At 56.0% G+C, this 14280-nt stretch overlaps 4 protein-coding genes across 4 annotated transcripts; 1 reads left to right on the top strand and 3 right to left on the bottom strand.

The window, feature by feature from the left end:
- Positions 1-1562: 1562 nt before the first annotated feature.
- Positions 1563-5585, bottom strand: PUNSTDRAFT_56214 (uncharacterized protein). Its single transcript, XM_007389250.1, has 6 exons — positions 4164-5585; positions 3904-4093; positions 3578-3697; positions 3424-3517; positions 2689-3369; positions 1563-2632 (listed from the first exon to the last, which is right to left on the bottom strand). Exons 1-6 carry the CDS (start codon positions 5542-5544, stop codon positions 1817-1819), a joined length of 3282 nt encoding a protein of 1093 aa, XP_007389312.1. The 5' UTR covers positions 5545-5585; the 3' UTR covers positions 1563-1816.
- A 922-nt stretch (positions 5586-6507) lies between these two features.
- On the bottom strand, positions 6508-9722 carry PUNSTDRAFT_48092 (uncharacterized protein; the record flags this gene model as incomplete). The annotated part of the gene is made up of 14 exons (XM_007389249.1): positions 6508-6876; positions 6929-7168; positions 7226-7353; positions 7388-7531; positions 7669-7771; positions 7851-8022; positions 8071-8528; positions 8610-8693; positions 8761-8830; positions 8896-8954; positions 9010-9270; positions 9313-9426; positions 9478-9570; positions 9627-9722. 14 exons carry the CDS (start codon positions 9720-9722, stop codon positions 6508-6510), a joined length of 2391 nt encoding a protein of 796 aa, XP_007389311.1.
- Positions 9723-10429: 707 nt separating this feature from the next.
- Positions 10430-11373, top strand: PUNSTDRAFT_139535 (uncharacterized protein; the record flags this gene model as incomplete). Its single annotated transcript, XM_007389248.1, has 4 exons — positions 10430-10731; positions 10827-10902; positions 10977-11194; positions 11301-11373. The coding sequence occupies 4 exons, from the start codon at positions 10430-10432 to the stop codon at positions 11371-11373; spliced, it is 669 nt and encodes a 222-aa protein (XP_007389310.1).
- Positions 11374-11612: 239 nt separating this feature from the next.
- On the bottom strand, positions 11613-13239 carry PUNSTDRAFT_56213 (uncharacterized protein). Its single transcript, XM_007389247.1, has 6 exons — positions 12780-13239; positions 12589-12719; positions 12487-12528; positions 12218-12371; positions 12080-12159; positions 11613-12018 (listed from the first exon to the last, which is right to left on the bottom strand). The coding sequence occupies exons 1-6, from the start codon at positions 12947-12949 to the stop codon at positions 11861-11863; spliced, it is 735 nt and encodes a 244-aa protein (XP_007389309.1). The 5' UTR covers positions 12950-13239; the 3' UTR covers positions 11613-11860.
- Positions 13240-14280: the final 1041 nt, after the last annotated feature.

Below are 14280 nucleotides of genomic sequence, written 5' to 3'. Positions count from 1 at the left end.
TTTCCAAAGCCCCACTCGTCTTCGCCACCTTCCGTTATGAGCACAAGCTCCATGTAGTGCTCTATCCTGACTCCACGATACACGAGACTCGCATGATCTCCCCACCCCCCCCACGTCAATGCTGCTATGAGCAACCATGCCCCCCCCCAAGCTTCGTCTGGCAGCAAGACGACTCCGGCCGTTGGCAGAGCGCCTTTGTCAACGAGAAAGACACCTTTGTATTCGCCGTCGAGTTTGCATCCTCGTCCGGTTGCCTAGTTGAACTCCCGCGAGTCCAGCACGTCTTTGCGCTGAACGACGGGGTCGACCACATAAACGGCCCGCCTTCACCGCCTTCCGTATTGCGTTGGCGCTCATGCTCCCGTTGCCTGTCAAAGCGTCGGGTTTACGAAGATGTCGGCGTGCCGATGCCCGGCGGTTATCTCCCCCACTCTATCGCGCCGGGCCAACCTCTCGAGCCACGCACACCCTGTTCCTACCTAGAAAGCATGCGTGCTTGCAGTCGCCGTTTTCGTACCCCAGCTGAGGGGCCCTATCAGCCTGCTACGGCTCAACAGCGTCCTCACGTCGATAGATCAGAGCAAAGCGTGTGGTGGGGATGGTTGAAGCGACTGCTCGGGATGTGACAGGCGCGTATTTGTGGCAACTTAGGTTCAGATTACCCTTCTCCGCTGTCATCTCACGTCGTCGTCGGCTTTTCCACTCTATTGTAAGTAATTGCGTCCGCGAGATGCCACCCAGTGCCGGAATTACCCCTACCGGTACGAATGTACTGACTGTCTCGCTGTTCATGGACGTTTCTCGGCAGCGCCGGGCCCTTGCTGTATCGTGTTTGCATACATACATACGCGTGTATCTGTATCAATGAACGGCATCATCTTAACTCGCTACTAGACTCGCCGGGCCAGATCTATGCAGAGATGACTTGGCTGGCCGACATTTTCCTGCCGCATTGAAGGCCTGGGACGAGCAACCAGTATGGTGACGACGATGGGACCGTTTCAACGGAAAGTCATCTCGCCACAGCTTCGATGACCGGCCAGCCGGAAGCGACATCGCGTCGGCGCCGAACCTCCACTACCAGCCCACGACAGCCTATGTTTATTCGCAGCGGTGCGCGAACATGGCTCTGGCACAGCACGGAGATGTCGGTCATCGTCCGTTCTTCGGTCTTACTTAGTTCGGTTAGTGTACGGTCAACGTGAATTGAACACGCGACTCGCCTGGACTTGAAATCTAGGGCCGGTTGAAACCTCAGTCGATATTTCAAGTATACATTTGTGTTAAAACCAATTCTGGATTTTTTACGCCCAATAAGTCTAGATTGTAGTCGATACGTCATGTGCGAGTTTGGGACATAATGGAGTTGGTATTTATAATCCCACATTGGGTTTATTCTTATGGTAACGTACATGACTCCGACGCGGTATAGACTACAAATTCAAGTTACAATCTAAGCTGTATTTGGTCCTTGGTCTCAATATCTACGGCAGATTGGCGTGAAAAAATTAATCCAAACCGGGTTCGTAATGTGGAACCCTGGCAGTGAGTACTGTTGCGCGCAACTTCAAAAGGCTGGGTATCTCTATTGTCCACGAGGGCTATGTACCAACGCAGGCTACGTACAACAACACAAATCCGAGTCAAATAACGTACACTTATGTTCAAGGACTGCCACGGGAAGTAGAGATCGAAAAATTGCGGGGGGTCGGTCACTGTTCGAGGCGCATGTGCCACCAATAAAATGGAAGTGCATGTGCAAACGTTGGGTTCCGTACCAGGGATGCCCGATGTCGGAGCGAAAGCAAACCACGCATCAAAAGTCGTCCCCGTCCTCGGTCGGAATGGCCCTCACGCCTCCGCTCTGCGTGCGCCCACCATCGCGCGCCTTCGCCGTCCGCATCTGCGGCACGCGTCGCTTCGGTGGCACCTCAGCCGGATCAGCGCCCTCCTCCCCCTCCTCGTCGCCCTCCGCCGACGCGGGGAACGCGAAGTACTGCTGCGGTTGAGGCGGGGGCGGCGCCTTCTTCGCCTTCTTCTTTTTCTTCTTCGGTTTGTCCCGATCTTTGTCCCTCTCCTCGCCTTCATCGACGCTCATCCCCGCACTCGATGCTTCGCTCGGAGTCCGGCTACTCATCGGTGGCGCCTGAACAGCCGCTGGAGGGGTCATCGGCACCGGGTCCACCCAGTCGTCCTCGATATCATCGCCATCGCCCTGCTCCTCCCCCTCGTGCGCCCGATCCTTCCCCTTCACATTCACCTTCACCGCCGCCGTGAACGCCGGGTCAAACGACGATCGGTTCGGGCCAGGCGTGATCGGCGCCTCCACGTCCTCCTCCGTGTCGACCTCGCTGCCCACGCCCTTCCTGCTCCCGCCCTTGCGACTGCCCTCGTCCGGGTCAGGTGACGTCGACGGGCTGCGCGCGACGGCTTCCGCCGCCGCCTCGCCCGCGTCAAAGAACTCGTCCTCGCCTTCGCCCTCGTTGTCCTTCACGATCTCCTCGTCGTCGTCCGACGGCAGGTCAATGTCCGGCTCGGACACGCTCTCGAGTCCGACGCCAAAGTCCGAATCCGACGGCCAATTCGGCGGCTCGTCCTGCACCGCGAAGATCGGCTTGAATTTCTTCGCCATCTGTCACGGTCTCAAATCAGCTCGCGGTCCTGGCCAACGTTACCAAACCAACTTACGTTGGCGATGCGCGCCCTCAGATCTCGCCACTCTTCCTCGTCCCGGCACAAGAACCCGATGAGCATGCTCGGATCCAGCCCGCTCAGGGGCATCTTCCTCACGCGCTCGCAATGGAACGTCCTCAGCTCTGCCGCCGAGTATGCCTGAACATAATGTCGCTGGACCGGGTCGAGCTCCTCGAACCCCGGGCCGCCTACGACGGGCTCTAAATCGCTCACGCTGAGGAACGACGACGGCGAGTCGGGCGCGGACGAGCGCCAGCGCGCGTGCCCGTGCGACGAGGAAGAGGCCGAGGAGCCCGAGGCCGAGGAGAAGGTGTGCGTGAGCGGCGAGGCGGACACGGGTGCGCGCGCGTAAAACGCAGAGTGGCTCTTCGCGGCTCGCACGCTTGGCGAATGCGAGTGCGAGTGCTTGTGGCCCTTGTCCTTCTTGCTCCGCCCGACGCGGGACGTGTCGCGGTCCGAATCGTCGCCGAGGGCGGCGGTGCCTGCCCTGTCGAATGACGTCTCTGCAAGCTCATTAGGAGGGCTCATAGGCGGTGGGGGTCGAAGCGGGATTGCTGGGCGCGCGTGATGCGGGTCGAGGTAGAAGAGCGAATCGGCTTGCGAACCAACGAAATAGTAGGATGAGGAAGGACGGCCGCCTGCGATGCCGACGGATTGCGGCCATGTGTAAAGCTCCTACACGGAACGTTAAGGTTCACGATCAAAGGGAAAGGGTGTGTAAAGACGTGCCTTGATGGTGTCGTAGTATATTGGATTGACGCCGTCGAGGCCGAGCCTGATCCCGATGAGGATCAAGACTCCACGATCGCCCCAGGTGCTAGTCCTAGAATCGAAGAACATATGATGAGATCCAAAGCACAGAACAACGTATGATCTGACAAACCGATGGTGCCTTCTTGAATCTGGAGAGTGCGAAGCCGAGAAAACGTCCGTCTCGTAGACCACTCCATCCACCGCGACAGCAACGCCTAGACCACCACCCGGGAACGCGTGTACAAGTGTCCTGCGGGAGTTGATCAGCCACGTTGGGCATACACGTTATGCATGAAGAAGGCGGGATTCTCATAAAAGATCGGAGAACATGTTAGCATCAATTCGCCACGTCACAATGGGCGGCGCGCGTCAGCCAAGCGCCAGTTGTTTCTAATCTTCGGGACCGCTACCCAAGCATGCAAACAGTGCAGCGAGGCGAGGCGAACGAAAACTCACTTGATGGCACCTGCAGCGGTACTGGGACCGAACCACTGGCCGACATCCTTCCCGAGCTCCTTGCCCGCGAGCGCCATGCGATGCACGGAGAAGGGGCAGAGCGGGGAGGGCGAGTCGAAGAACCAGGTCAGGAGCTGAACGTAGGATGCGTATGCAGCAGTGGGTTGAGGATAAGATGGGCGTCGCCAGTCTATCACAAAGGATCAGTCTCGTGCGTATACATGAAGAGAGCGTAATGTGAATATGGAGGATATACGTACCACGACCGAGATGTAGATGCAACAACGCGTTCGCCAGCAGACTCTGACCCGTCCTCAGCATGCATCCCCAGCCCGCATCGCTCGTCCATCCCTTCTCGCCTCCCCACCATCGCCTCCCGCTGCTCGGACTGCCGCTGACGACGCTGTTCCCGGACGTATTAGCGCTCTGCGCCTGTTCGCCAAAGTCGGATTCGAGGGCCGAGAGCGTCGTGTCCCGGATGGGCTGAAAATGCGAGCGATAGGTGACCCAGACGCGGGAGGTGAAGTCGGCGTAAAATACGGGCGGCCAGAGCGCGGCCGGGTCGTTCTTCGCTTTGGATCCCGAGGCCGAGACCGGGGGAGGGATCGAGACGAAGGACGATGGGGAGGAGGAGGCGGTCGTGGACGTGGACGCGGTAGCGCGGAAGGTGGGGCTGCGACCGTCGCCGGACGTGCGGCGTCCGCCTGCGGGAGGTGGCGTGGAGGGCGCAGCAGGGAGTGGAGGCGGGGGCTCGTAGCCCGGGTGCTTGACGCCCAGCAGCCAGATCGGGTCTGTGCATCTGTCCGGCGTCGCGTCCGAGTCGAGGAGGTAGCGCATCGCCTTATCCAGATGACCCTTTCCGTGCTTCGCCGCCGTCAGCAGCGGGTTGGTCTTGCGCCCGCTCGTGGGAGAGGCGGGTGAGTTGCTGTGGTAGTTCGAGGCCGAGACGGATTGCGCGATAATCCCGGGAAGCGTGAGGTCAGTGGTAGAGGAGGAGAAGGTGTGGTTGAACCAGCCGGAGAGCCTGGTGGAGAGGTCGGTGATGCCGCCCCCCGAGGTGCGCGAGGGGCTCGCGAGCGTGCTGGTAGCGTAGTGCGGGGTGGTGGTAGGAGGCGCGGCCGAGTCGGACACGGAGCCGCCGGGGAGGTAGACGCGCTCAGAGCGGGTGCGCGGCCGCGGGATCGGTATCGATTGCGCGGTAGAGGATGGCGGGGCGAGCGACGGGTGCGGCGGCGGCGGCGGCGAGGCGGGCTCGACGATCACGGGAGTTTCGGCGTCGAAGTCGGTCGGGTCCATCGCCGTCGATAGCGAGGGCGCGGTGGTGATCGACGATGAGGAAGGGCGCGGCTGCGGGCTGGCGGTGCCGATATCGTCCTGCGCGGGGTGGGTCGTCCTGGGTCGAATGAAACGCGAGCTGCGGCTCGTCTTCGGCGTCTCCGGGATCGTGGACGAGGACGAAGAGGAGGCGGTGGGCGTCGGCGATGCGGCGGCCTGCGCCTCCAATTGCGAGACGGACTTGGAGCGGTCGCGCCCCGCGATGGCGACGCTCTGCGCCTTCTGCAAAAACTTGGGAAGCTTGGTCGGCGCCTTGTTCTCGGACGACCCAGAACCCGCGCCGCGGTTGTGCTTTGCCGTCGACATCGGCGACGTGAAGGGAGGATGGGGAGGGCGAGGACGATGTGGTGGACGACGACAAGGTTGGGCGTAATCGTGTCGGGCGCGGCTCGTTCCCGGATGTGACCCTGTGAATTCTGCTGGGCTCCTTTGCTGTTGACTTCAACGTTGACGCATCCGCCCCAATGCTTTGCTGGATACTGGTCGACATTCCCCTTTGTCACTCGGATGGATTCTATCATCAAACGCGTACTAGTACTCGCTCTCCAGGAGGTACGCCAGCCATGTATGCCGGCCTCGTACTATCGCATCATCGCGGACCGAATCTTTGGGGGCAGTATGGGTAAATCTCGCTGCGAACTACGGTGAAACAACTTCAGGCCGTGTGATATGTTAGCGGTGGGCATCGAGCGATTGAGCCTGGATATCGTCTTCTCATATAACCTTGTTGCACGTAGGTCACCTCTCTCACGGCGGCTCTTATACTCAAGATGATCTTTTCCTCGAACGCACTTGAGCCTGATAGTGATCCTTTCCACTCACATATATACGACCTGCACGAATGCAGCTGCGCACCTGAGACGATTTCCCGCTTATCTCCCGACCACGCGTATGATGCGCGCCCCAGCTGCATTCGACGGTTTACATCCCCTCCTGTGCAAATCTTGGGTCCGATCATCTAAAATTCACAGAGCAGTAAGTAGTATTCACTGATGACGCGGTTATGGTCTAAATCATGGTGTACAAGTGTCCTCCTTCCAGCTATCAATCTGTGCGTTGTTCCCGCCGACAAGATGATTGAACCCTCATACAATATGGTGATCGAGGCCGGTGGATTCTGTGTATTGGTTCGGCACCCTCCATCCTGTTTTACGCTCACCGTGCTCGGAGGGAGTTCATCGACTTCGCTTGAGAAGCAAAACGAGAATGTATATACAAATACTTTCATACAAAAATGGGACTAGTGCGGGAATCCGTCTTTCATCGTGATCAGACCCCCCAAACAGAGGCTGCGGTGAACAAATCCTGGTGCACAACCGTGTTTCCGTGGGCCGTAATAGCTGGGTACGAGAAGAGACCATAGGCGTTAAGCATCTCAAGGCCGAATATATGAGTTGCAGGGCCCTGTATGAAGCTTCGGAGAGCACTGATCGTGCCTTCGTAGTCGACATCTCTTCCGCGTGTGGTCCCCGACTGATTCTGGGACTGTCGGAGGACCTCCGCGAAGAGATGCAACATGTACGGGATGTGCTGACGGGCTCGCGCGTCGCTGCTCTCACAAATACGTATGAGGGCCGGCACGGCGATTTCAACTGCATATTGATCCCGCTTTGATATCTCCCCTAGTTTGAAAATTGCCTGTGAACGATTTGCTCAATGACAGTACTCAACGTGTGGACTGATTCCTCACCTTTCCGTAGTCTGCATCTTCTAAGTTTTCCCGCTGAAGCATCTGAGCAATAACTAATGCTCGTAGTTTCAACCACCCGACGTGATGGTCTACTATGTTCAGAATATCGGCGTAAGCATAGGAAAGATCGACGCTTGTGTGTGCCAGGAATAACGCAAAAAGTTCGAGAAGATCATCCTTGTGTAAATACTCTAGGGCATCCTTATCCAGACAGTGTTTTACCACGCCGTGTATCACAAACTACACAAAACACGGCAAGGTCGTCAACGATGTACACGTAAGGATGGGTGTGCTCACCTCGGGCAATTCACGAACATCATCTTCCAGATAGTCGACAATTTCATGGAGTTCATCGACGTCGACTTCAGAGAAGGCGGCCTGATAGTCCTTAGTGGGTGATTGACTCGGAGATGAACTACGGATGCCTCACCGGAGAAGTAGCAAAAGCTGTCAATATACTTGATAGACACTTCATCCCGTGTTTCGTGTCGCCATGGGCCTCGTCCGTTCTTCGGCATATAAGTGCTAGACTCCAAAGGTCCCCGCAGTCAGAGCCACCTTTCTCGTATTTCAAACATATGATTGACGCGATATCCTCCAGGCCTAGAACTCATGAGTTATGCCATCAATGAAATCATAACAGGGGTTACATTCCGGGTAGCAAAGGCATTCAGGATCATATTCCATCTTGTTCCAAATTGCATGAGAGATTAACCAGTAGTCGCCCAATCTAAGCTAACAGTCAGAAGAAATCATCTTGCTATTCCAGGCGATGTACTTGGCCCCGGTAGCATGCATTCGCTCCATGTATTCCAGTGTGTTGTGAACTTCTTCTATAATCATCTGCAACAAAACAGTGTGGGCGTCCGTCATTATCATGATCAACGTTGGCGATGCGCCTCAACTATTCCATGTAACTTACATCCTTGGAGAAAAAGGAGAGGGCGTGCTCCAGAACACGCGGTGCCCAGTGATCTACGAGTGAAGTTCGGCCATCCCCAGGCCGTATTATCACTTCCCGGAGTAAATGTGTCCACTTGGTGAGGTCCAGATTACTGAGCAGCGTTTCGGTGACAGCCTCGCAGTGCCGATGTCTAAATAGATAGTCAGTTTAAGGCGCTTCGATCATGATGTTCACTCACGATAGATCATCTTGACCCTTGCATTCGTAGTTCGATGGAATCAAGGATATCACGTTCGCATGTGCCGTCATAAGTGCTATGACAAGCTTTCTTTTTGCCTCTTGATGCGTGTCAGGAAATTGTGCAGCAAATTTCGTGACTAGATCAAATAGCCTGTCGACGTAGTAAATGCAGTTCTCGAGGTTGCCGACACAGCTGTCAGAGTATTCATTTTCCTTATATTCATATTGCTGCAATTGTAGCTGGTCTGCTGAAGCCGTCTTCTCAATAACATCAAACACAGCATCAGCATGTGGGCGGATGATATCGATGCAGTGTGTGGTGATATGCAGCAAAAACGTCACATCCCATGCTTGAAGTATTCTGGAATGCTTGCACAATGACTCGATCCAATCCGCGACCCACTTCGCGACCAACGGCGAGGAATAGAAGCCGGCGTCTACGCCCGATAGGAGGAGCTTGATCAATGCATGCGTATGATTCATCTCCTATTCAGAATACGTCAGCCTGCTTCGATAATTGGAGTATCGCATGCTTACCATTCGGGATAACTTCAGGCTATCCGTATAGGGCCGGTTCTCTTTGACCTCAAAGGTAACTCGCGACCAGAAATCAGAGGAGGCCTGTCGTATACAAGATGAACACCATAAATCTTCTCTCCGACACATAGATAGAAGGAGCACTGCGTACATTTGGGCCTGGATCCGATGGTAAGACGGGAACATAGTATTTCTCGGGAGTGTCGGAATCGGGAAACGGGCTTTGCATATGAAAATCATGGAACTGATAAGATGCCAATGATGAACACGCTCCTGTAAGTCATACCTGGCTTGACGTGAAACAGCAGAGCCTGATCTCGGGGATTCGTCCTCGACGCTCAGGACCTGTGTCTCGGGAGTATTAGTTGCTCGCGAATGTTCTTGAACAAAGACAGCTCACCTGCGGGGCAGCATCGAAAACGACTGGCCCGTTCCCTGTATCCGGATCCGGAGCCGAGATCGTGGCGTCCACATTGCTGCTATCTGCGCGGGCTTGATCCCTTGTGGTTGTGCGAACCTGACGGCAAGGGAATCGTGACTTCCAGTTAGCACGGCGATTCGCATGGGAAACTCCTACGGCTCGTTGTTTCTTGCGTTGCGGCCTCAGCGCATCAGAGCTGGACGCGCTATGTTCATCCTCATACACCTCCGGCTGCTTTCGCTGCAGTATGTACAACGTCAATGGAGGATAACACTTGCAAACCGTGGATGTAACCTTGCGCTGTTGAGCCCTGTCGTTCTCCAGCGCTTGCTTGGCCAAATCGTCCACGGGCCACGTATCTTCAAAATTCTTGAGAATCGGAAATTGATGCCTCAGCTGCGTGGCTTGTCAATATAATGTTCAATATTCCAGGCCGTCATCACCCACCTCGAGCTTCATCTTCTCGATGTTGTGACGGTCTTGTTTTCCGTATGTTTGAGTTATGTCCAGCAATCGTCTGCTAGCCGTCCTGATCCCAAGCTGGGCGAATGGCAGGTTAGCTGGGTCGACGTTCGACAAGAAAATCAATGACCGACCATGATCTGGTTGTATTCTTCCTTCCGTTGACTCAAGCCCATTTCGTCGATGACGCTATATGCACGTCGGGCGCGGCCTGTTGGCTTGGGTTTCATGATCGGGGGCACAAGGGCGCGTGTGGTCGGAGATCTATGCCGAGGTGGGCACAAGGTACGAAGCTTAAGCGTGGTCTATATAGAGAGCTGGATCAAAGCTATACAACTGTTAGCGCCGGGAGTATGCCTTCCGACAACAAAGTTATGTATACTTATGACTTCCGGGTTCCCAGAGAACAGTGTTAGTGCTCCGGGACCACCATCAGTGTTAGTGCTCCAGGGCCACCGCTCCCTTCCCATGCTCCGATTGTGCTTGATATAGCATCTCACGCTGTCTCCTCGAGGCTCACAGCCGCAATGAGCGCCGAAACGGGGCAGCGGGTTTCTCGAAGTGTTTCATCACTGCCAGGGTTCCGCATTACGAACGAAGTCTGGATTACTTTCTCTACAAAAATCCGTATTTCATATGGAATCGCTGGTTCAGATGTGGTTGAGACATGAAGTAGATTAGAGTACAAACATACTTTCAATGGAATAATATATCCTTCTAAGGCAGGTCACCTGCCATATAAGTATATATCACTTGTGCAAGCTATAAAGCTTTGTATTGAATGTAACAATCACATTTGAACCAGCCACATGATGTCCATAGAAAAATTAATCCAGACTTAGTTCGTAATGCGGAACCCTGGCAGTACTAGTGCATGTCTCTATTCAACTCGCGCAGCAACACGCGCGGCGATAACACGCATCCTTGACAGCCGACTATGACTACCTCATGCGCACGATGGCGACCAAGGCAGCTGGGACTCATCTATACGCAAATATCAGACGATTTCCTTCCAGACAACTGGCAAACGACACAGTCTGCTTCGATCTCGAAGGGTTCAGAAGACGCGACCTCTGCCACAGACGAACCGGTCATCGACGCTCCGCTCGAGCCCCTCGTCTGCGACGACACGCACTCCCTCTTCGACACGGCCTTCACGAACGACATGCACAAGTTGGACCCGGTCCTCGCGCGCACCAAAGAATGCTTCACCTCTATGGAGCCCATCTCATCCCCGGGGTCAGAGCCTCGCGATGCACGCGCTCCCTCGAGATTTAGAGGAGGCCCTGGCCGAACTCGATGCCGCTCGCGATCGGCAACGCTTACTTCCCTAGCACGAGCGACCCCCCCAACACACATACACCCGCCGCAGACCCGACCGACCCCATTGGTCCCACCCCCGAATGGCCGGTTTTCATGGCTAATCTGGACGACATATTGGAAATTCCCTCTGCCTCTGCCTCTCCTTCCCCGAAAATGATCAGGTCTGGCGGCCTCCCTACCGCGGCGCTCCCGAGCGTCGCCTATACCCGACTCCGTCAGCCATTGCGAAGACCCACAACAACGGCACCCTCCTCGCCGAGCTTTCCGGTGAGGAGGCCTTCTGGACCAAGCCTATATCTCACCCGACTCTGTATGCCATCGCGAAGACCAACCCCGAGGGGTCGCTCCCGACTGGGAGCGACCTTGCGAACCTTCAAAGGTCAGTCCAAAAGAATACGCGTAAGCATACGCTTTCGGGTCGTCAGCCCTCTCGTTCCGGGAGAAGAAAAGAGAACGTTCCCAAATTGCCGTCACCAGCTCTCCAGGATCACCGCCGCCAGTCGTCGTCGGGACGCGTACCTCTCCGCGCTCTGCCTGCGTTTCCCGCCGTGCAAATGAGCACGGCCACCGTATTCCGCCCGTTGTCTGTGATCTCGTCTCCTTTGGGTTTTCTGGTTAAAGAATTTGGCTCCTCGTGTTGTAAATTGCTTCCGCAGGATAACCGTCACCAGTCGTCGTCGGGACGCGTGGCTCTCCGCTCTCTGCCTGCGAAGCTCACGGTGCAAGTGAGCACGACCACCGTGTCCCGCCTTCCTCTACGGTTACGCAATGGCTTGTCATAATTTAGTGTAATATCTGCTAATAATCATAATTGTGTGTCCCGCTTTCGCATTCGCGTGCTTGTCCCAGATCAACGCATCCCGTTCAGCCTGCCATCCATTGCGATCGTACAAATACAATCCCTGCTCAACCTCCCGTACCGCTAAGATGGGCCATAGCGAGGCGGTGGACAGATCGACACCTTGCCAACACACAGGTGTGTACAAGGAAAGAATGCTAACACTGCCGCCGAACCCATCACGGTCCTTATTCATCTGTCCTTCAGCTAATCAAGGCGTTTGGGAATGTTGCCCATCGGCAACGTGAACCAGCTGTCCTCAGGCTTCAGCAGCTCCGCCATGGCGCAGTAATACGCCATGAACGACGTGATCAACCCGATCACACCGCCCGCCTTGGTGATCGCGAGCGAATTCTGGAATTCGGCTGCGAAGATGTAATGAGCCCGCTGTTGGATGCTTTCGACCTGTGGGGAAACGGAACTCACCGATAGCGAGGAGGAGGAACGTGGCCGCGAGGAAGACCAGCATCACGATGAAGCCGACGTTCAGCCGGAGAGCGGCGATGCTATGAAGCGGAAAGGTCAGCGACTGGAGGAGAAATAGACAAGGTGGGCGTTACGCACAGCATAAGAATGGTAAAGATGAACCAGGTGATGATGAAGAGGCCGAGCGCGTTGTGCAGCTGATCCGGTACGTCGGCGTAGGCGGCGAGGATGCCGGTGCTCGGGATGAAGATGGACGCGTACGAGAGCCAGAACGTGCCGTATGCCGAGAACACTACGCGGGGATGTGGGTATCAGTGAATGTTCAATGTATCCACCACCGTGGTGAAGCGATGGCAACCGAAACAACCGGAACAGATGGGGTCTATCGTAATGTATGAGGCACCCACCGGTCGCAGCGTACGTATTGCCACAGGGGAACGACCACATGCCTAGGAAGTAAGCGTGAACTTCAGACATTTCGCCTCACAAGGACGATACGGTGAACGAACCGGCGAGGAACTGAGCCAGACCGCCGACAAAGAGCGTCATGCCGACGACGATGTTCGGTTCGGTCACGCCGCGCGTTTGGACGTTGCAGAACGACAGAACGAGCGTAGTCGACGCGAAGGACGTCAGGCCACTGATGCAAGATGAGAACCGTTAGGCCCGCCGCGACACGAAGATGTAGGGATGGACGTACAGAGGCACAGGGTTACCCAAACGCGTAACGGGCTTGATCGCAAGCGGCTGGTTCCACGGGTGATGACCGTTAACGTGAGGCGCACTCCCCGCGCCACGAGTCCTGTTCGCGTTGAGCTCAGCAGTGGCCACCTCGTTGTGCTCGACGCGTCCTTTCTCCAAGTCAGACATGTTTCTCGAACGTTTCTTGCTTCAGGTGGGAGTATCTTTGTCGTTACCGTCGTCTTGAGAACGTATCCGATAAAAAACGAGTGCGTGCGGGGAAAAGGGGCCGGGAGACCGAGAAAGATACTCTCCGGTGAGGGATTCGAGAAGCCGTTTCCCCCGCTTTTATGGGGCAACGTGCCTGAGTGCGAGCAATATCGGCGGAGTGTCAACCCTGTGCATCTGACTTTCTGCGAAGGCTCGGAGCGGACCTCTCCGCCACATTCCATGACAGTGTTCGTCGAACTTGACGCAGCTCTGCACGTATGGAGAGGTGTACAACATCATGGTTTGAACGGTTGTGTGTAACACCAATAGCGGATCCTGATGTTTGTTTCCCGTCAACGAACGGTGCGGAAAGCACGCCGGGGATCACTCACATGAAGAATAGCGCGTGATTATGTGTTGGTCCTGCATTCGGTGGTGCGGCAGACGTCGCAGCCAGAGAAAGGAGCTCGAGCCAAGCGAGACGACCCAAGATCGGCCTCGCCTTCCCCGGCCCTCTCCTTCCCCACAATCCCGATCTTGGGAGAAGACATCGAGGTACGGGGAATCGCATGATTCCCGGCGAGCGGAAGAGACGCCGTAGCACACAAAGAACCTTCGTTGTGCGGCTGGAGATCACCGGGCGGGAGGCCTCGGAAGCATCCGCAGTGCGACGGATGACCTCGGATGGCCGCCGGGTGCGCGTCCTGTCAAGAGATGGGACTGGTGGTGGAGACGATCGAGGGTGGGAATCAGTGAAATCGGTGTGGGGTATGGATGCCAAGGGGTGTGCGCCCATGACGTGGTGTATATACTGTAATCGGAGGAACCGGAACAGATTCAGAAGATGATCAAAACTTGACATAAACCACTCCAGGGTGTAAGATACACGGTACGTGAGGAGAAGGAGGGAGGGGGGGGGGGATGAGAACGCAGTAAGCACCCGAAAAGATGGCCGTTCATGACGGCCGGAAGAAGAAATGCGCCTCGCCTTGCAGGTGATGAAGTGCGGAACCTCTGGAGGGGGATGCGGTCTCCATCTCTTCGGTGCCTCGTGAACAACCCATAGCTCCTCGCGCTCAACCACGTCCTCCTTCTCATCCGAACCCGTACGCGTGTCTCCGACCACGCGCGACCCTGGCACCTCCATGCTGACGAACAGCATCTTCCTCAAGACAACCGTACCTCCACAGCACCCCCCAGCGTCGCGATTCAGCCCCCCCATTTCGCGTTCCATCGTCGGTAGGCTGCGCGGCGAGTATGCGGCGCATCTGTGGTAGGGTTGCTTGATCTTGCCAGCTCATGACGCAGGT

This window comes from Punctularia strigosozonata (assembly GCF_000264995.1).
Source record: "Punctularia strigosozonata HHB-11173 SS5 unplaced genomic scaffold PUNSTscaffold_26, whole genome shotgun sequence".
In the NCBI taxonomy this organism is placed as follows: domain Eukaryota; kingdom Fungi; phylum Basidiomycota; class Agaricomycetes; order Corticiales; family Punctulariaceae; genus Punctularia; species Punctularia strigosozonata.
This window is presented reverse-complemented; position numbering and strand designations above follow the sequence as displayed.